Source organism: Sinohyriopsis cumingii, chromosome 13 (genome assembly GCF_028554795.1).
Source record: "Sinohyriopsis cumingii isolate HCF-2022 chromosome 13, ASM2855479v2, whole genome shotgun sequence".
Taxonomy (NCBI): Eukaryota; Metazoa; Mollusca; class Bivalvia; order Unionida; family Unionidae; genus Sinohyriopsis; species Sinohyriopsis cumingii.
In genome coordinates this window covers 57,932,600-57,954,733 of record NC_142973.1, presented here as the reverse complement: position 1 = coordinate 57,954,733, position 22,134 = coordinate 57,932,600, and the positions used below count along the sequence as shown (strand labels likewise).

General features: G+C 35.6%; 2 protein-coding genes across 10 annotated transcripts in view; one reads left to right on the top strand and one right to left on the bottom strand.

The window, feature by feature from the left end:
* Positions 1–16,592, bottom strand: part of LOC149785641 (DDB1- and CUL4-associated factor 7) — a 41,024-nt gene extending 24,432 nt beyond the window's left edge. The window contains exons 1-4 of one of the 3 annotated variants that reach the window (XM_089979469.1): positions 16,435–16,592; positions 7,056–7,244; positions 5,702–5,803; positions 503–601 (exon numbers count right to left, since the gene is read on the bottom strand). In XM_089979469.1, the coding sequence (XP_089835595.1) occupies positions 503–601; positions 5,702–5,803; positions 7,056–7,208 (354 nt within the window). In that variant the 5' untranslated portion in view covers positions 7,209–7,244; positions 16,435–16,592. Of the gene's footprint in view, positions 1–502; positions 602–5,701; positions 5,804–7,055; positions 7,245–15,092; positions 15,233–16,434 lie in introns of those variants that run through there. The other 2 variants (XM_089979472.1, XM_089979470.1) reach the window with 2 other exon arrangements.
* Positions 16,593–19,416: 2,824 nt separating this feature from the next.
* Positions 19,417–22,134, top strand: part of LOC149785640 (spermine synthase-like) — a 37,880-nt gene continuing 35,162 nt past the window's right edge. For all 7 annotated transcript variants that reach the window (XR_016425430.1, XR_016425429.1, XM_089979465.1 and 4 more), the window contains exon 1: positions 19,417–20,039. Coding sequence is in view for 5 of the 7 variants with exons in the window: in XM_089979465.1 (XP_089835591.1) it covers positions 19,979–20,039 (61 nt within the window). In the remaining 2 variants the exon portion in view is untranslated. The remainder of the gene's footprint in view (positions 20,040–22,134) is intronic.

Below are 22,134 nucleotides of genomic sequence, written 5' to 3'. Positions count from 1 at the left end.
TAAAGGCAATCTGCCACCTGGGGCACTGGGGTACATGTAAAATTCATGTAACTTTTTAATTTATACATGAACCCTGAACCAAACTTGTTATTGTGCATGGATTCATTTGGTCACTGACAGTAGCAAAATCAGAATGGGATTACACTATTCCCATGGTGCTGACTTGTTTCATTGTCAATTATAAATGCAGCTCCTGTAAAGGTCATAAACTCATTTACTTCATTTTCTATTTCAAAGTGTTGGTAACAACATAACGTTCTCTACCTTCTGGCAACTAATTAACCATGTTTGATGAGGTCAGTTTATTAGCATTTGTACCAATAAAATCTGGCCTTGTATCGATGTTTACAATCTTTGTCAGTACAAGGTACCATTAATTGCACAAATGAAGCCTAATCATCTGTCTAGCCTGCGAATAATATAGTTGATTTCTCATGCTAATGATAAATCTTGGGATATTTACATCCAGTGAATGAGGAATTACTAAGAAAACAAAGCTTACATTATTAAGAAGACATTCTAGGCGTGTTTCGGTGTCCCCAACCCTCCAGACTCTAAGATAATCTCCACTTGTGGCCAGTAGGTCAGGATAAACACCTTTCTGAAAAAAAAACAAGAAAAAGAAATATACAGTCCATCTTCCCAAAGGGGCCACCACCCGCAAGGATCACATTTTCCCCTTCTCTTCAATTGATCTAGGCATTCTACATCCCTTGAATGTCCCTCATGGGTAGAAGATTTTCAAACAGGATGGATGCAAACCAGTCAACTGTGGTTGCCCTATAATATCTTCTGGTTGTCCAATTACAAATTCCTTAATGATTCTACAGAAAATGATAATCAACAGTAAATCCAAGTTGCTAAATATCTATTAAAATTATTCAGTGTTTTTGTGCATCAATAAATGATATTAACAATATCTAACGTAAACAAGATCACGACTTTTACAATTTTATGACTCAACAATTTTCCCATATGCTCTTGCAGCACAAAGGAACTCTATCAATATAAAAGAACCAGTTTCAAGAACATCTATAAATTATGATTTGCTCTTTATATGTAACAAAAACGACAGCAAAGGTTCATTAGGCTTTTCAAACTAGGAATCTGTGACTCCCATTTTTGGTAAAAATAGGAGTCCCACCAGCAAAAGTTGCAGTCCCCCCCCCAGGGATCAAGCTAGGCTTGAATTTTAGAGAGAAGTGACTTCTCCTTCTGGACAGAACAGGGAGAAGTGAGAGCTCAACAAGGAGAAGTGGACGCAAAGCAAAAAACACTTATATGTTCTCTTATTTGAATTAAGCCCTTTATTTCCAAGTATTTATATTTGCATTTAACTTTGGATTTAAGCAATACTTTATTTTCAAGTAGACAATTTTCTGAGTTATTTTGGACACATGACTCTAAAAGAGAATAAAAGAAACTACATTCTAACATATTTCAACTGAATAACCAGATTATATTACTGTGATTTCAAGTTAGTAAAAATGCTTAAACAACTCCCCTTAATACATTTTTTTAAAATTCTTTATTTATAGTTTCTAAAAAATCACAATTATGGCACTTTCAAAGATTTCTAAACGTGTCTGAAACAACCCCTGTACCATGTACATGCACATGTGTCTTCAGATCACACTGTTCATCCTCATTTCTTCATTGCCGATGAAAGATGACTGTAAGTATTCATACATAACACACTAAAATGCATAAAATTACAGACATGTCTCCTTTCTAGTTGGTATATGAATTAAGCCGTTCTTTCTTACAGAATCAACACAGATGTGAGTGCATCTATTTTAGAAGGAGAGGTTTACATAATTTGCATTTTAAAGTCAAATCTTTAATAAAATAATACCTAGGCTTTGCTTTCAATGAATTGTATATTTTCTGAATCTAATAAACTGGTACATCCCAGTCTTAGCGATGTCCACCATTATTTCCCATTAGACCAACTGGTTTAATTAGAGTTTCAAACTAATTTTATGATGAAATAGTGTAAAAGAGGCAGTTAATATATATCCAGATCACCATATTTACACACTATTGTTAAAGTTTTGAAACACAAGTCTGTAGGTTTTTATCATCAAAGGATAGCATGCAGAAATAAGGCAGTGATAGTTGCTACCTTACTCGGGAAAGGGTTAATGGTCAATTAGCTATCAAAACACGTGCTTGTGAATGGGCAATAGTTTGTTTGTCAACGTAATTTATATCAAAAATAGGCCTAGCTACTGATGTCTTGATAAATCCATTTCGCTACAACACTATAACTAACCTGGCTAAGGCGAGATGGCATCTAAAAATGTATGGTCGGTCAATGTAACCGGCGAAGTCGTTTTTGCTTTCCTGACAGAAGGCGAAGTTTACATTTTTTAGGCGACTTAGTCCCCTTCTTTGCCCGGTAGCATGACCCTGGCCCTCCCAAAAAACTATGAAAATTAGAAGAACTATTAGTTGCCATTGAGTTCAATTTCTACATTCTTTATAACACAGACATAGCTCTTGTTTGCTCATCAGAGTGAGACTGAATTTTGTCAATCCAAGTAAGGATATATTCCAAACACTAAGCTAGGCATCATACACTTTCTTACTTTTAGTTACTCTCCCATCCGAACTATCAATTCTAGCAACTTTAGCACTCTTCTGAATCTTGTTACAATCTTCGTAAGTTTGCTGTTTAACCCCAAAATACTTATCCAAATTTGCGAATGGCATTTAGTCTAATTCTCAACATGTCTTGATTCTGAGGTCATGTGCACTGCTTATTCCATAACATTCAGAAATGAACACAATAATAAAAGCTAAAGTTGTTTATTTGATGTACTCTTATAAATGATCACATGTACATCTCTGGGTCTTTCTGCCTCTGAATTCAATCACTGTATATATCAGTACATTTTCCCACCCAGCTGCCAGTCAAAGCCTTTGAACTTGCCACCCAGCTATTGCATCATGTTATTTTTATGTACTCTTTTAATGGCAACATGTACATCAAGGGGTCTTTCAGCCACTGAATTCTGTCATTGTAAATATCAGCACAGGTGGCTGATGCAGGACTGGGAAGTCTTTGAATTCTGCCGCAGATAAATAAAACTGGTGTCCAAATACACGTGATTAAGCGTTTCCGAAAGCTCTGGACAGGGCTTGAATGTCAAGACCAAAATCAAAGCACTGCTATAAAATGCATTACTCTGATCCACCCACCACCAAGTCAAAATGAGCATGTTGCAGAATGAATAGCTTTTGCTTCTGTTAAGACTCTATGGTCAAAAATTAAGTAACAGAAGAAGTACAACCAATGAGTTTTGTAAAAATTTTCAAATGATTTAATTAGCAATGTTACAAAATTAAAAAAGAGGAACTAACAGTATTATAAACTGAATACCTGCACTGACTTATGAAAGAGTAATTTGCCTTCTGAAGATACCCACATATATGCTGTATCAAGGATTAATATAAAGGTGCTTTGCATGATGTGTGGGAGTATGAAAACAACCACACTTTCATAATGTGACAGTCAAAGAATGGATGCTAAGAAAACATTATAGCAAATACCTGTTCCAGGTGTCTTTTCTTTAAATAACTTGTTTTGCAATACCCTAACCATAATATTTGGTATTTAGCCAGTCCTGAACCGCTCAGTGACAGGAGGAAGTGAGTCCATTTATGTATAAATGATTATGTAAAACAAGTAATAAATCTTTCGTAAACATTAACACCCACAACAACAAAAAAGACAACAGACGTGTAGGCAGACCAATCAAATTCCTTTTACATCATTCAAATGAGACGTATTAAACCATAACCATCAAATTTAGTTGCTCAATGTGGCTGTGACTTTAATCAACTTGTTTGCTCAAAGCTACAAACTAAGTTTTCAGAGACTGCTGGGTACAGATTTTTCTGCCTCTGACACTTTATCAAGTCTATTAAACTCTGAACTTGGAAGCTCCAAAATGTATCCTCATCAACATATCCATTTTAACTCCCAACAAATCTAGATGACCACTGACTATGCAAACTATGGAGTCCCTTTCAAGAGCCCAACCTCAAGCTGTAGGATCCCCAACCTTGCACACTAACCATGTCTTCTTTTTTTTTTTTTAATTGATAAATTATTAATTTTAGATAGTTAGATAGATTAGATAGATAGACAGATAGATAGATATGCAGAGCAATGGGTATCCTAGAAGGCTGCAACACATACAAACTACCAGTACTCATGATAATTTAAAACAACTCCTAACTACCAATGACTATATTCATTGTTATTATGACTGTTAGAATTCACCATTTTAAAAAGAATTTTGTAGTGTTAAATTATAAAATGTAATTATATGTAATTATTTCTCCTTGCATGATAAGCACATTATTCAAAAAAGTTCTTTTTCCTTGCAAAGTTAGCCAAATGGTACAACCTGGACAGAGAATTCACAATGGAGAATTTTGTTCATCAGCAATAAGCAGAAAGAGAAAGTAACTGCACTACTTTTGCATCTAATTTCTCCTCAAAATCGATGATATTTACAAACACCTCATCACATTATATTAGAATAACTCTCTGCTTCCTCCAAATCCACCACTCCCTAATGGAAAGAGTAAAATTGTCCAACAAGAGATATACAAAGGGAAGCAACTTTTAAGTTAACTCCCCTTTCTACCCACTAGAAGAACTACCATTACAGCCATATGTAAACCAGGGTGTTATTATTTTAGAGAAACCCTTAAGGATGCTTGCATTAAGGGGAAGGGTGGAAGGGATTATTTGAAATGTGATCAGGTAAGTATTATTGGAGAAACATAATTTGCTAAAAAAAATTTGATTTCTCCATCAAATACATTACCTGGTCACATTACACTGAGAAAATAGGTATAAGGAGGAGGAAATGCTGAGCATCTGACTTCTATCTATGATACTCAGTGGGAGCACAATTGTTCTACTGATGAGATGAGCTTCTAATGTTACTTAAGCACAACAAGAGACCTGTTTATGCACTGCACAGGAGATCCCTGTAGGATTCCACACTTGGCTACTATCTCAACATCAAAAGTTTCCCAGGCAAAGTGAAAGTAGCAGATTCGTGTCTGGGTCAAAGGTTGTGCAGTCAACTGGCTCTCGAACCGAGACATTATGTTCAAAGCCAGGTACAGTACATGGAAGTCACTTGTATTTATCGAGCTGAAATTTTCATTAGTAGGTACAATCCTGTGAGAGTTCAGAGTATGCTGATTTTTTTAAAACTCCCTTTAGCCATGTGGCCAGTGTTTGTGACTCCCTTTAGCCATATGGCCAGTGTTTGTGAGGTTATATCTTGCATTCCTGCACACAGGGGTAGGACTAGTCTTTTACAGTTGATGTGGATATTGTCAGTGCATCTCACATAACATTGGAGGGTATATATGGAGTCCTGCAGCTTTGCCTCTCCTGGCATATCAGTCAAATAGTTGTTTGTGGCTGCCTCAAGATGGCAACCTGTTCTTAGAAAGGAAACCAGGTTGTGACATTAGAATGACTGAACCATCAATTGGTAGTGCATGTAACTCTTGAATAGCAGGATCATTTTGAGGAGAAAATATTTTAGTTGGACATGAGATGTAATCAATATGTTCTCATAATGTAATGTGATCAGGTAATGTATTACATGGAGAAATCTAGAGCCACGGTTTCATTATATTAAATTATAACTTGGTATTTACTTACCCCATCTGGAATCCACATAATCTTGGTGGTAGGATAAGGGTGATCAAATGTGCTTTTGGCTGAGAAGTCTGATGTTTCCTCATCTAGGGATACAATCTGAACCTGATGGAGAAATTTGAATGTTACATCAATGTGTTAATCTCTGTGTGCTACATCAGATTAGGATTTCTGCTAGGGATACAATCTGAACATGAAATTTGAATGTGATCAAAGGGCTAAAATACATATACAACACATGAAACTTCGAATTTAAGATTTTCTGTTGGACCTTAAAAAAGTAGCCCCTATCAGACAGTAGTCTTACATGTATATTAGAAATGAAGTTCATTACTTTGCATTATAAATGGGATGGACCACATGTGGATGTTACTTAGCAATATCTTTATTTCTTGGAGGGGCAAGGAGAGATTTTATCATCCCTTTTACTATGCAATGAAGAAATCAGTATTTCTGCTCCACATTTCATCTTTACAAATTTATTACTATAAATAAATTCTTATTTTGTGGGAATTTAATTTTCACATATCTCCCCAAAACACTAAACACAGGTATTATGAAGTAACAGTATGCATGGTGTCACATATATATAATATGCCAATATTTTGAAAAACTCCACAACCTGGGTGCACCCATCAAGTCACTTTCTTATATTCATATAATGGAAAAACGAAAGTATAAATTAAAGTTTAAAACTTTCAAAAACTGAAATAATGGCAATTCTATTTCAGTAGGATATACTGAATACCAAGATTTGACTCGTAGTGTGCACCCTAGCTGGGCCAGTTTCTAATGAAACTTGTGGATATGCACAACGTGGTTCAAAATGGCAGTAACTTAAGAAAATTTTCAAGTACATGTATCTTTCCATTACCATGGAAAAATTTAATTTCATAAACTTTAAAACATTGCTGTGTCCAAGAGAGTCAAACAGTTACTGACACATTTGTTCTCTGTCATGTTGTTAGTATTTGGGCTGAACTAAAACAGAAATCCTTTATTTAAATATTTTTAATGATTTTGTTTTATTAATTGGTTTTGTCTCTAAAAGTTGCACTATTTATCTGCCATGTTCTTAGTGTTTGTTTTATTATACAACTAGCATAGATCTTTTAACCAGAGGCTTTTCTCAAACATATTTTCATAAGACTTTCAATTGCAATATCAAATGAAGAGTTGAGAAAAAATTTATATATACACATTTATCAAAAAATATATCTTTTTTTTTCTTCAAAGGACCAGAGTCAGTTTCAATAACAACAGTAAATTTTATGAATTGTTGCAGTCACAGCTCATTTTTAAAATAATTCCACTTGCACACAATGCTGATCAATGATCTGTAAAAGTCCTTCCTTACTTTATTGTTGTATTCCTCCACAAAACTTCCCAGGGCAAGACGAAACCTCTTGTCGGGTCGAATACTCCAGTTCATGCTATACACTGTCCATGGTGCCTCATACTTGTAAATCTCCTTCCGTTTTGGGGGAGGCTGTGCAGGTAGAGCACACATGGTGCTGAGTGTTTTCAAGATGTTTCAAGCTTCCAGCTGCAAATTAGAGTATACTACATGTATTAGCAAACTAAGAAATAAAATAATATACATCTGAAGGAGTCATTTCAGTACAGAATCTTTTACAAAATATACATACATGTATTTATAATAGATGCTCATTATTTGGATTTTAAGTTAATATAATAAAAATACTATAATAAAGTTATTTACATCTAGACAGTATTGCAATGGAAATTTTAATTTATTCATCAATACCCACCAGTGAACGAATAATATTTACAAATCAATTGTGGACTCAGTGATACAGAATAGGTCTAATTGATGCAGTAGCACTTTAAAGAGCTCTATCATGATACAAATAAATTAAAGTTAAGAAAAGAAAGAAGCCGAATAGTATTAAATTTCTTCAACAAAAGCATCAATGAATATTTTTCTGATCAAATGTGTATTATTATCAATCTACTAGTTATTACTCTGTTTTCCCTACTCAGAGAAACCATTAGTTCAGTGACAAAATAGCTGAGTTTATTCATAGTCTATTATGATTATGCATCATGATGAATGTATCATATTTTGAACATTTCTATTTCTTATTACAAATTCTGTTATGAAAGACTTTATATATTTAATGTCAACAAAAAATATCTTCTGATCCCATAATGTTTTTCTATGACCAAAATTGCAGATGAACCCTAACCCCTCAGCTGTACTTAAGCTCCCATCTCTAAATATTTTGGACTTCAGGGCTCATATAAATGCTAAGGCATGGTACATTTTGTGAGAAAAAAAAACACATATGCAGACCCTGCAAACGATCAAGATACAAGGTTTTCAATAGAAGCATACCCTAATGTTTTGATGCGTAGAATTAAAAATTATCCATTTTTGACGCACAGAAATTTCGACTTGTGCACATTCTGACGCAAGTAGATTTTGGCTGGAACATCAATCTTAATTACCCATGATTCGCTTCCAGTTTAGTTTCTTACTGACAGTACGCTGACCATAACAAATTTACTATAGGAAACACTAACAGACATCTACCTGACAACAGTCGAGACCTTGAAGGCCAATAATATCGCAGCAATGGAAGATATACATGAACTGAGTGGAGCTAACAGTTCCCTAAAGTCAGGATTAAACTGACTTAGGTTGGATTGTTAACACGATAAAAAGTACATTGCTATTTATAGTAAACAACGATCACACAAACAAAAAACTTTAAAAACTTTAAAACTAACCTGATAAAACTTATGGTTTGCCAATTCAAGATATAAATGAATGAAAATGTATTAAGCTAGTATTTTAACTTATGTTCAATAACGCAGGTTGCCATTACTAGATTTCAATAAATGACTAAAAATTGTTAATAACAATAGCCCAATAATAATTAAAATTAATAATATGCATGCTTTAAGACTAAAGTTAGACATCACTATACTTTGGCTGCAGCTAATACTGAAAGTCTAGTTGAGGTGGGTTGTATTTAAGCAACAGTAACATTTCTCCCTTCTCGCCAAGTAACAATCCATGATGATATCCCAAAAAATCTGGCCAGCACCACTAAACAGCTGCTTGCTTGGAACGTTTGAAGCTCGTGCAGACAAATAGCGTCTAGCTAATTTGGCCAAGTAGGGGAAATGAAACTGCGAGCGTTCCAACAGTCGTATATGTCTTCTTCTCATGGCAACAGTGGGCTGGCCAGACACAATTCAAGCATTGCATCAACAGCCTCATCCACAAAGGTTTGTTTCGTTGACAGTATGGACAGGTTCATTACTGGCCACAAAAAACAAATCCCAGAGATGCGACATTGATGGTCCAGTGGCGTTTCTTTCAGTTTCAGTTTTTATCTTCTTGGTCGGGGGTTCCTCCACTTGTCAGCTGATGCAATTATGATGCATTCTGCTCTAAGGAATTCTTTGGATCTGGTCACAAGTAATTCTTCACTGAATAGGCATTGTTTGAATCATGGATCCAAGATGGTGGCCAAGACAAGCTCCTTGTTGCTGGCAATGTCAGCAAAGCATGTGTTCAGTGACATCAACATATCATGGCGCATTGTCTGAATACTTTGACTCACTTCATGCTCTCAAGCCAGCAACATTCAGAGCATTTTCAGCATAGGAAGAATGACAGATACTGATGTTTGGCTATCACTTACTTCTTTGGTAATGTCTGCGAATGGGCCTAACGTGTCCACACTATTGGGCTGTTAGGCTAGGCAGGTCATAGAGAGTAGTGTAAGTCCCCAAGACTTGTTTTTGTTCATATAACGAAACCAACATATTTTATGTAGAATTCTGCTGTGTCTGGACATCCTGAATGAGTTTCTTATGGGCTACGCCAAATTTTCCCAACTGCTCTTCAAGCTGCTATTATACCAGGATGGAGTACCAGAACTTGCTGACTATGGATCATGAGATAGCCAAAGCATCTTTGAGAGCTCGTTAAGACAGAATGCCATCACTGATAATGAGCTGCAGCATGTGTGCAAAACAGCTGATGCTGTCGATTTCAGCCAGATGCATTGCTTTAACCATGTTTGCAGAAGAACAGGGATATGAGTTTCCTCGCATAATTTGTCCAGTTTGCTCACCAAATATTCTCCTGTGTGTGATTCATCGAGAGGCATTGCTGCTAAAATCACCTGTTTCCACTGAAAGTCTTCTGTCAGCCAGTGTGCAATAAGACTCAACAAGGCTATGCCAATGGACAAGTCTAACCACTCATCAGAGGTCAAACTAAGGTCAGATTGGGTAGAAACTAAATCACCCACCTTGCTTTGTATTGCCTTATGCATGTCAGGTATCAAAGATGTGGAAAAGTAATTCTGACTTGGAATTTTATAGCGCGGTTCTGCCTTGGCTATCAGACGTCAAAATCCAATGTCTTCAACAACGGAAATTGGTTGCACATCTATTGCCATGAACTCTGCAATAGCTTTGTGCCAACTAATAGCAAGGCATCAATAGAGCATGAGGAGTTACTGCAGCTGCTGAGGTTAACTGCGCAGCATCCTTTTTATCTGCCAGAAACAGGCCAGGTTCAATGATGTGCTTACAGCGCAAGTGCTGGACAAGATTTGATGTCGTATAGTTTTTGGAATCCTTTCCACCTCTGAAAATGCATGCTTTGCAAAGAATGCAATCTGCTTTGGACTCATCAACTGCATTTACTATGAAGTAATTCCAGACTAAACTGCAAGTCGTGTGCTGAAGCAGCTCAGCAGCTGGGGTATCCAGGGGTAACATCGCTGGCACTGGCATGCCAATATCAATGCTGCATAATATTTGTATGTCAGCATCCAGCTGCTTTAATGTGCGACTGCTATTCATTGATTAGCTGCATTGCAGGAGTGGCTAAAGAACAGATTAATTATAGTGAGTCATAGTTTCATAGTCGTTAGCTATCTAACCTGCCTAGCTATCAGCTAATGTGTATACTGGAAGTTCAACAGCCACACGAGACCTCATTGGCTGGTTGTCTGCTGTGATTGGGATGAGTGCATGAATGGTATTGATAATTTGTTGTGTGCAGACAATCAGTGGTAGTTTATAGCAAGTGTGTTAAAAGTATTTACTTTTAAGAATATATCTTTCAATTAACCCCCACATCAAATGTTTATTCCTTAATTTCCACTATTTAATTCTGATTTAAAATTCAAGCCATGTCAAGATGAATGCTATGATTCAATTTATATTTTGGAAATTTGTTTACATCGGCACCGATTATTTCTGCAGATACCAATTATTCTGATTGTTCTAATAATAGGCCAGATTACGAGTATGGCCGATTAATCGGTACAGCTTTAAATGGTAGCCTGTAATCAAGCTGTTTTTTCAAGTGCTCCAAGTTTAGCAATATAGTTCATAACGCCTTCCTCAAACTATCGGAGGCTGTGATAAAGTAAATTTTCCATGGGTCTCTGCTTTCAATGCAAAGCCAGAATCATCAACTGTCACTGCAAAGCACTCTCCCACTCAATATAAATCAAAATCCTTCTCACATAATTTGCACTTTGCAAAGCCATCTGAGAAAGATCTCATAATCCAAACTTTTCATCATCGTGCCACCATAGCTGGAATCAGCAGCCAGCCATTTTCAAATGATAGGAATTAATCAAATTTAAATCATGGCTACATCCATGCTTCATACAACTGGAAGAAGAAAATGTACAACTGCAGTGACCAATAGTTTGCTAGAAAATTTCATTTTGGCAAATAATAATTGAGAGATTGTTTTTTTTAAATTTTCTTTTTTATTTAAATCTGTAAAACTGAAACTATGTAACAATATCTTTAGTTTGCAAGAAAATCAAGACTTTTCAGGGCAGTGTGGGAGCAATTCTTCTTTCAGGACTTTACAAGGTCGCTTGTGGACTCTGGTCTGTATATGCCAGCAAAACAAACCAGCTGACTTTATGACGATTAGCATGGACGCTCACATAAAGTTAGAAATATATTTCTAAATACAGTATATGATAACATGCAAAGTATTCCAAACATTGCATAAGGATTTATAATATGGATTAAAACCGTGTTAATTGATGTTTATCAAAGAGGTGTCAAATGCTTTACTTTGCTGATATCACGTGAATATTGGACCTCTCATATCAATGACATGTAGGCTGTGAGATTTGTGTAGTCATATGACTAGTAATGCAAATGCTGAGTTCCAGGTCAAATTTCATCAATGCTGTAGTTTTGTCTCACTGTCAGCGGATTAAAGGCATAATGAATGCTATACTCGCAAATTCAGAGAAAATAGGTCATATTCCTATAGATTTCATGCAGGTTTATCTTGATGAAGAGTTTGCTAGGCCCGCTAGCAAACAGCTACCCTATGCCTAGTCCTATAATATAAGACGTATCACATGTTATTTATGTTTCAGTGCTACGTCTTACTGCCAAAATAACAGCCTTGTATAGCATGTTCCAATGTCATTTGACATTGGAATGAGAAGTCAAAGTTTCAGGAATATCACACACATTTGGCAGCCCATACTGACACTCTTCCACAAATTGATGTGTAATTAATATACTTACTGTGCAGTTTTTATCCTGGTGGAATCAAAATCTGACACAACCAAAATGTACAGATTTTCATGTTCTGTTGACAAACATTTGAATTTGTTGAACTGTGACGGTAGTCGAGGTATGCCGAAGTACGTTCAAGTAGGTTCATGTGGGGGAATGTTTCTTCAACGAAACGTTGCTTATAGTTCCAATGGGCATAACATATTTTTATTCCACTCGTTAAAGAATAATACTTTAACATAGCCTGATTTTGGCATTCCAGGCTTCCATCACTTTCCAGCCAAATGACATGCAGGCCAACTAAACTTGGAAAAAGGTCCACTTGCTTGTGTAAGAATTAGAATTTCTTAGGAAAAAGACATCAGAGGAAGTAAAGTCTGACTAATACATTATAACATTAATTTGTAGAAAAGCACTGATATGGGCTGCCAAGCGTGTGAGATATTCCTGAAAATTTGACTTTCATTATGATGTCAATCGACATCAAAACATACTACACTGCCCTCATTTAGGCAGTAAGACCATGAAGCCCAAAACATAAGTATCAAGGATAAGGTCTTACATTGTAGGACTACCATATGCCTACATTGCATGATGTCGATGAATTCAAACTTTTCAACAAGCAATGGACTCTGAAGCTGCAGCACAACATAAATGTCCAAATATAAAAAATGGGGTGGCTAGGGTCAGAGCAAATTCGGAGATTTATATATATCCTATATATCTTCCTCGTGTTGTTGCTACTGTCATGAATGTAGTGAATTCATATCAAACTAGTTAACAACTTCAACGTGTTAACTTTCGCATATACATGCAACTCATATGGAGCCCTGATCACTGCATCTGATAGGATGTGTTCGTGACTCGTAATAAGCTTGTTTAAGATGTTTTCTGGGCCACAGTACAGAGCACAGGGGCTTGTTACAAAGGATATTACGAGTTTTCATTAATGAATAGAGGGCTGAGGGTCTAAACTGTACTGGTTTGAGACCAATTCTCGCAGCGTACCAATTGTCACCATAGTAATAATAACTCGTGACTGCACGCGAAGCTTCAGTTCCTGTTTAGAAAATAAGAAGATTGATTTAAGCTGACAAGTCTGAGAGAAAATAAGCATTAGGTAAGTCAATTAAGCAAAGAAACTAACACAAATCCCCACCTTAGCCCATTATGCTGCCATTTACTGAGGTGGGGAGTCACGTGGTACAATTAGCATACATAGGTCAACAACAGCTACATCATAAAACCATACCTTGATGTAGGCTCCTGCTTTAGTAGCAGACGCTGTAAATGAGAATTACAACATTTCCACAATAAAGCAAGCGTTTTTCTTTTTTTCATACTTACCCAAAAATTCAACAAATAGTATGGCTGCAGCATTCATCTTTAATTTATTATCAGATCTTGTTAACACAATTCCACTACCATTCATGGCATCTCCAGACTCCATATTTTACTTGCAAAGAAAGGTCAAGGTCCAATAACCAGGGAGCTTTGATTATTTTATTTCTCCCAAAATGGGGGAAACAACTCTTTTAGAAAATATTACACTGAAAATCAATTGTTACCCTTCTATGGAACTGCGTGCACCATTACTATCAACACGAAAGCAAATACCAATTATTCCAGGCCATATCAATTAATTTCTAAACTATTACAATTAAATACTTACTATTTTTGGACAATTAAAAAATAACCAACCTCATAATTGGAATTTAATAATTTATCTTTCTTTTGATTATTAAAATGTATATGAAACAGCTATATAAAAAAAACTAGTCAGCTGACAAATAGTCTTTAGTCAGCATATTAAGGCATCCAGAAGGTGTTTTCCACTGCATTGTTTTATTGGATTTTACTTTAAGATGTTTTACATTTTTGTGCTTCACTATACTTCATTGTCACAATTTTAATAATTCATGAGAAAGAAAAATTATAATTTTTTTTCTCAAATAAATCAAACAAGCAACAAGAAAACTGTCAAGAAAAATAACATTTTCTGGTGAATGTTACCTACAACAGTAAAGACAAGAAATAAATGACTCAATTTTTTTAGCAATGCTAAAGAGTTATAGAACGGAAGAACTTCAATCTGCTGTGTCATCTGTAAAGCAGAAGAGGCTGACAATTTCACAAGCATTTAAGGAATTCCATGTCCTTAGAAAAACTGTAGAAGACCATGTCAAGGGGAAGGTACAAAAAAAGGCCCCTGGTAGATGTCCAGTGTTAACAACAAATGAAGAATTGTCCATGGTCAATTATATGAAGTATTCAGCAAAACAAGGTTTTCCATTGACCAGAAAAATTACCAGGCAATATGTAATTACCATCATGAAGCAAAATTGGTACCATTTTCTATTTAACATGAAAAAATGTCCCAGTGGCAAATGGTTCCAAAACTTTTTAAGAGACATTCTGAACTATCAGAGAAGGATACTGACCCACAGGACCGAGGCAGGAACAAGATGTCAAACATGCATGTGATGAATCAATACTTCACTCTTCTTGAACAAATACTACACAGATCAGGAATAAACAAACCAGATCAGATTTTCAACTGAGATGAAACAGGATTCAGTGGAAAAGAAAAAAGTAGTCAAAAAGTTATTGATATCAAAGGCCAACACAGTTACCAACAATCTGTCACAACATCCGGTCACATCACTGCACATTTATGCATATCTGTTAGTGGAAAAATCTTCCATCCTTTTTAGATTAGAGACGCAAGCACAGCTTAAAGAGAATAAAGAGAAGAATAAATCAAGAAATTGTTTGGAAGGAAAGAAAAAGAAATCTAGCTCTGATTTAGATATATGTGGTGTGTGTAAGTCTTCTGAATCACCAGTGGAAGAGTATGATGATGAGAATGTTGAAGATGAAGCTCAGGATATATTCTGGGTTCAGTGTGGCATGTGTCCGCAGTGGTATCACCAGTCCTATACTGGAATATATGCTCATGAAGAGGGTAACCTTAGCAAAGATGACATGGAATTCATCTGAAGTCTCTGCCTGATCAATGAAGAATGGTTATATTAGTGTTAATAAATAAATCAGTAATGCATTTTTATGCTACAATTATGACAATTTATAGTTTCTTTAATGTTGTGTGGCTTTTATATTTTTTTTCCAAAATAAGATGACACAGAATTCATCAGCATCCTGTGCTTGAACAATTAAAAATGATTTTAATTAGTGACAATAACAAAATCAGTAATAAATTATTTATGATACAATAATGACAATTTATAATAATTGGTTTACTTGTGTTTTGTTGTTATACATTTTCTCCAGGATATTATGAAAATATTAAAATAATTTTATTCAACTCATGTTTTTGATTTTGTATTTACTTTCATGGTTTCCATGTTAATATTGTTATAACTATTTATAATTACACAGCCAGCTAATTACTCAAAACTGGTGTCAATAATGATGCAACTACTTAACCTGCTGTTCACTGTGAAATGTTAACAAATGAATTCTTGGCAGGAAAAAACGCATGTTACATACATAATTATATGTGAAATTAAATATATTCGAATCCTTAAAATTCATTATTTCGAGATATTTATTAAAACTGCTGAGAAGTAGATATTATTGTAAACTTTACATGTCACACAATGCTATAAAAAAATCCTGTTTTTTTCAACCTGTGAATAAGTAAAATTACATGCATTCCTGTCATAATTCGTAACAGGTAAAGAACATTAATTTGAATTACAAACGAACACAAATTAAATATTAATTAATCAGAATAACTATATTTTCATTTAATGAAAGAGTAAATATAATCTAATAACCATGTGTGAGCAGATCATTAATTTTCAACATGTGTCGACAATTGGTACTGACTCTCCCGTAAAGTTCATCACCAACACCGTGTTAATTAACGGTCCCCACGTAACCGTTCATGTTGCCGACTTCACATATAAAAACACGAGGAAAAATATTGTTAAAGGCCCTGCTTTTATGTATTCTACTGCCAAGGAGCAAGTTTATGTCGGCAGTGGATGATTAAAAAAAACAACAGGAAAAAGTGGGGAGAATTGATCTCCAACCAGTAACACTATAACACAGTATAGAGCATCTACAACAAATAATGCACGTTCTTCCAAATGATCCTTTACTTGTACACCATGGAGATTATTACTGCTCTTACATAACTGTTGTCTATGAATACATACGGCAATATACGTTGGACTTCCCGGACAAAATTTAAGCAGATGAGGAGTTACAACACGACTGACAAACAGTTGGAAACGACTCAACAATGGTGGAAAACAATTACAGCGTCAGTTTACAGTTAGTTGTACGACATCAAATCTGAAGAAAAGAAAAGATCTACAGTTTAAATCATGAAGTAGCTTCAAGTGTGATATACGTCTAAATGTAGTTTTATAATAAGTATGTATGAAAATTATAATATATTGCATACATAAAGTTTAGCGATCAATAACGACATTAAGGCACATGCATTTGAATAATATGCAGCAGGTATCCGTAACGGAACTATGCTTAAGTAGTCAACTAATTTCTGGAATTTTTTTTTGAGGGAATCGGATTCGTTGGCTACTTCTTCTGTAGTCATCTGTTTTCCTCGCTTTTCACTTCCGCCACTGTCCTGTCGTGTGTACCCAGTCTGGGGCTAAAGTCCTTGCTCTTGACACCCAAAACATTGAATGTGACTTTGCTTCGGGACCTTGTTTAACCATTTGTAGGACAAGTAATTCTTTTTTCTCTAACATTGGGGTATTTTGGAATTCAACTCCTTTTTAACAGACATAACGTGTATCTTCACTTTTATCTCAGGAGCAGTGTTGAGTTCCCCCATTGGTCTTGTTGGATGTTTCGAACCACTTTCTGTAAATCACTTACTGAAAGTGTGGTCTTTTGTTATTCTTCTGTCTTTACACGTTGAAAACCTAAGTTGAATTGAACGATATTACCACTTTAGGTCTGTTGTTTATATAGTGCGGGAGACCTAGTATCCAACTAGAGAACGTGATAATGAAACGGCCATACGACCACTCTATGAAAATGAGACAAACCGACGATGACGACATTCTGTGTTGGTAGGGATTAGACAGTTATATGTACATGATAATTCCATGTGCATCACTTCCATGAGAGAGAAAGAGAGAGAGAGAGAATAGACATTTATTACTAAATCAAAGCAAAACACGACAACAGAACATAAGAAATTGTCTTTGCTTGTGCATATGTGGATATTCAGGAAAGAAAATACATTAAACTATATATTTATGTTACGCCATGATTATATATATGTATATATGTGTGTGTGCGTGCGTGCGTGCGTGCATGCATGCATGCATACAAACAAACATACATACATACAGACAGACAGACAGGCACACAGACACACACAATCGTACATACATACATGTATGCGTGCATACACACACACACTTACATACATACATACATACATACATACATACATACATACATACATACATACATACATATTGATAGAAAGAAATTGCATGCAGACTTAGGGACAATTTAAAATGTTGAAAAAAGTAGGGTCCCTAACCCAAACTTTCATTTCCCTGACATACAGTCCCACAATGTTTAACTCACACAAATACAAATTCCGTCCCACAGTGTTAAATTCCCACATGTATCCATTGTGTCCACCAAAAATAAACCTTTGAATGTTGTAATATTGAATTCCCTTTGTAGCGATAGGGTCGAGTTTTCAAAAAGGTGTCATAATGTATAACTTGTTTTCATAGAGTTATTCCTGTGCCCATAGTTCCTACATAACTACTTGCTTTCCAGGCATCACATGATCTGCAACTGAGGGGCACAGTGTTTAGATATCAGGTGAATAATCTAACATTTTTGTATATTTTTGGAAACACCGACACTATGTTTTGTTGTAATGTGCTTTTCTTGACCACACGATGATCATATTTCAAGCCCACTTGTAAATTTATGATAACAAATGCACTGTAGTGCCTTTTAGTTCTTAACCACAAAGGGAGAGTGTTTTTTTAACTTTCTTTGGTACCTCTGTTAGACACACCAAATCCATAGATCACCTTGTTATGACGATCACACATGGCCTCAGATTACAATTATGTTTTTTTTTCTCTTCTTTCTTCTACATAGTCCCTACATTTGTTTTTCAGTACTGAACTTTCCAGTGTCCAAATCCTAATAAGTAATATGATAAACTAAAATAATTTCAAAGTTGAACTCAAGTTGAAGCTCTTGTTATATGTTAAAGGTCATTTTTTGAGGCAGGACTCAAAATAAACAACGTGCAGTGGGAACCAGATTTCACATTTGAATCTGCAACAATGCCTCGTTATTCACTGTACGCTGTCGCCAAAATATACGCAAACTACCATAATGCTCATATTCTAAAGAATGAACAATTTCATTTAATCACTACCAAGAATGCCTAAATCTAAAGCATGCATCGCCATCAAAATGAAAGAGGAAAACAAATGCTCTAAAAGCAGATGGAGACAACATTCGGGGATACTGAACCGGAAATACCTGAGTCCACATGGGTTATTTGTTTTATTTTTTCATGATTTTGTGTTGAAAGATGAGGGGGAAAAAACAAAAGAAAAACTAAAAATAAATAAATAAATAAATAAATAAATAAACAAATAAATAAATAAATATATTTTTAAATTTTAAAATGAAGTACAAAGTCAAAAGACGCCGCAAGAATGCAAAGAATCAACACCGAAAACAGAATGGCTATAGCGATGAGCCTGTCCCATGTATGATACATACATACAATGATGCTGGACACAATAGCAACAAAACAAAGAACACAAAAGCGATATAAGAGTGCAGAATGGTGGTGGATCTCCGATACACTACTCTCAGGTATAGCAACTTTAGTTTTACACCTAGACGAATGAGTTCGGTTATACCATACTTAGCAGACAAACTTCTAAATGGACTATTTTGTTGCTATAGTGTCCAAAATTTTAAGTTGAAAATTTATATCTAATAAATCAAGACTGGGCGAATTTTAAGACTGTACATGATACTTCCACACAAATAAATTTTGCTCTTAATAACATCAGAATTTGCCGATAGCCACCCTAGTCTAACTCGTCTGGTAATTTTTATAATTTTCAAAACATCTGTGAGTATTGCTAGTCTCGTTCTTATTTTGTTCTTTTCCGTAAATCTGGATTTTAATGTCATTGTATCCAAATACGAGTATGAATGGTCGAATTATCACGTGTACTAACTATTGATACACCGTGCCGGTCTTGGCGTCCGATTATTGTATCGATTTGTGAATGAAATGTTCGGTTTGGGGAAATACCACTGCTCATACGGCGTACATCTATCAAGTCAAGGACACTGGCATAATCATTACCAGATTCTAGCAGCTGTATTCACACTTGGGTACATCGCCTACAGATTTCTTCTAATATACACATCAGAGCACACAGGAACCGCGTTGCATTGTAGAGTTGTATGCTCTAATTATTTACATATCTAAGGAACCTTAAGAACTGTTGGAGCATTTTGGGGCGGTCACGAAGTTACGTAGGTAACCTATATTACACTAAACTAAGATTTCCATCACCTCTGCATCAGTTATTTCACTGGGATTTCAAGTGACCGTTTACATCATTTCCATCAGCGGAATAGTAAATAACTCCCATCGCTCGTTCATGCATTGGATACCTGGGATAATCTGTATCCGACCTTTGACAGGACACCAGCATGGCGGCTCTAACAATCAACTTGTGCTTCCAAGTAGACAATTCTCAAATCCTGGATGAGGGTAAGTTCTCTTGCTCTCTATCTGTGTGCGTGTCTCTCTGTCAAATTAAATTTCTAGCAATGGACCCTGGACAATTCAATTTAACATTCATAGGCAAATGTTGCCATTGCCCGTACCTGCTAGATGAATCGAGCACGAACTTGCTGACAAAACTAAATACAGAACAGCAGTGGTACCACGCTCTATCCATGTCTCACAGGTAATCACTACTTAGACTGGTCATGAGCTTTTCTGTAAGGCGAAAATGGCAGAATTCTTGACTGTTAGGTGGTTGAGCACTGTAGGTCCCAAGTTCGATAACCGAGGGGGGTAATGTATTCTGACAGTATTAATGGTCGTCGTTTCATGACAAGTGATTTTTCTTTAAGTAAAGTCGAGCTCCTACAATGTCTAATGATCGTTACTGTATGTTGTGTAAAACAACTATTGGCATTTGTACGTCAAAAGTCATTGATAAAAATATTATTTCAGCGATTTCGCTCATATTCATAAAGGAATTAGAGAACACACATACAACATGTAGGCGCATCATAACTGGTTGATATGGAGGAGGAAATTCTCCTTGTGTTAATTTAATTGATGTGTTAGAAAGTTAATATGCATCGTTCCTGGTAATGGCTAGCATAGAATGGTTCTCAAAAGCAAGTTCATTAGGCATTGATGGGTACAGTCAATCGCCAAATCACTAGTAATAATAAATGTATACGAATCTCCAAAAACATGTGTACATGTATACATTGTATCTTGGATTTCTTCCGTTTACACTGTCTTTCATTCCCTACATTTACAATGAGTCTTTTAGTTTTGTCGTTTCTAATTGTTCTGCCCCTCAGACATTGTACAATATTCATAATGGTTTGTACGCTACTACTCTTTTTCAACAACCTTATAAGTGTCTCTATTTTGAAATGCTCTTTAAAAAAAAATGAATTATTCCAGTTAAAGTAAGTGGTCAAAAGCTAAAGTGCGATTTTGTTCGTCCTGTCAACGTAGTCTGGCACAATGGGCTTTTTTGTATGTTAGAAATACACGTTGTTTTGGAAGGTGAAAGTCGTTGTTTAGTTATAATTTCCCAGGAAACAATTTAATGTGAATACCAGGTGCTATATATCATTAACACATTGTTTCTATTATGACCCAGTCACTTTGTTAAACCAAAAAGAACGTTTAATTTTCTTTTTTTAAACTATGAAAGTGTTTATGTCACACAGCTCACTACGACTTTGTATCTGAGTAGGAAATATTTACAGAAAACCTTGGCGCCCAATTACTGTTACCCAGCTGCCAATCAAAAGAATGTGTTTATGCTAAGAATACAGTAATGCACGTGTTGTGTTTCTTCTAACTGTCATCATGCACTCTGTTCCCTGATCTTGAATTCCGTGTGTTCACATAATCATTCTCTTTTTCTTCTTGAGAGAGTACATGCTTGCAACTTTGTACAATGTGCTACTAATTTCTGACTGTCATAGCTTCAATAGCAAATGTCTTTAAACTCCATCAGTACTGTCCTTCCAAATCAATTGATTTAATGCATGAAAAGAAACGAACCACACACACACACACACACACACACAAAATAGAGCTACCAGAAATGGAAAGGATTACTAAAGAATTAATGATTAATGTCCATGTAGGAAGACCGGTAAGCATGAATACTATCATAAAAATCAGAATTTTCAAGTAGTAGATAAAGGTTATAACAGATGTATTGGCAGTTCGGCGAGGGTGCTTGAGGATGGCTTCATGTTGAATAATCATAGAAACAGAAGGTTTTCTGATGACAACATATATCCAGACAATCATGGCCAAGAAGGTACAGGCAAGTGTACAAAAGTGCGGATGTGCAAGAGTAAACATGACACGGTAAATCATCTGACTATTGAATACAATAACCTAGCTCACTGTGAGCACAAAAGCGGCAATATAAACCAATCCGACAATATACTGGCGATTTTCTCTACAATATAGGATTACGAGCGTAGACAAGTGGCACGATCATAAGCTAGATAAAGTTATTCTAAATAACAAGTAAGACATCCTGCAAGACTTTAAGGTCCAGACCAACCAAACGATATAGTACTGGAATGGCTCA